The 598-nt window shown below is 72.9% G+C and overlaps 1 protein-coding gene across 1 annotated transcript in view; it reads right to left on the reverse strand.

Moving 5' to 3' along the window:
• The window catches only part of AGRN (agrin), a 42,441-nt gene extending 41,888 nt beyond the window's left edge, over positions 1–553 (reverse strand). Inside the window, exon 1 of the mRNA XM_010850236.1 lies at positions 294–553. Coding sequence (XP_010848538.1) covers positions 294–500 — 207 coding nt within the window. The 5' untranslated portion in view covers positions 501–553. The remainder of the gene's footprint in view (positions 1–293) is intronic.
• Between the last annotated feature and the right edge of the window lie 45 nt (positions 554–598).

The raw sequence follows: 598 nt of genomic DNA on the forward strand, positions 1-598 counted from the left end.
CGATCTGCAGGAACTTTCCCTCCGGCGCTCGCGAGTTTTCTCAGACCCGCACCCGCCCCCCCCCCTCCCACCGGGGGTCGGCGGTCGCCAAGGGAGCAGGAGCCGGAGCTGGTGCTGCGGAACGTCTGGGGCTCGTTCCCACGGCCCGGGGCGGGGGTCTCAGCGCGCGGCCGGCATCGCGACGGGAAGACCTCCGGGCTAGGGGTCCGGGATCGCGGGGGAAGGGCCCCCAACCAGGGCTTCTAGAAGGGTCTGAAGGGGCTCAGGGTCCCCAGGGTCCCCAGGGGGCCCACCTTGCACGAGTATGTGTGCTGCACCGGGTCCACGTTGAGGATCTCCTCCACGGTGCCGGTGAGCACCACGTTCGCCTCCTCCTCGCGCCGCTCCAGCGCGCGTTCGGGGCACGTCCCGTCGGCGCTGGGCAGGGCGCGCACGGCCACCACCAGGAGCAGCAGCAAAGGCTGCAGCAGGGCCCGGCTGAACGGCCGAAAGCTGGCCATGGCGCGGGCAGAGGACGGCGGAAGGCGGCCGGAGCAAGCGCACGGACCGGGCCGCGCCGGGGACTGGACTGGACAGGACGGGACGCAGCTAGGGGGAG

Source organism: Bison bison, unplaced genomic scaffold, assembly GCF_000754665.1.
Source record: "Bison bison bison isolate TAMUID 2011002044 unplaced genomic scaffold, Bison_UMD1.0 scf7180017864289, whole genome shotgun sequence".
Classification (NCBI taxonomy): Eukaryota; Metazoa; Chordata; class Mammalia; order Artiodactyla; family Bovidae; genus Bison; species Bison bison.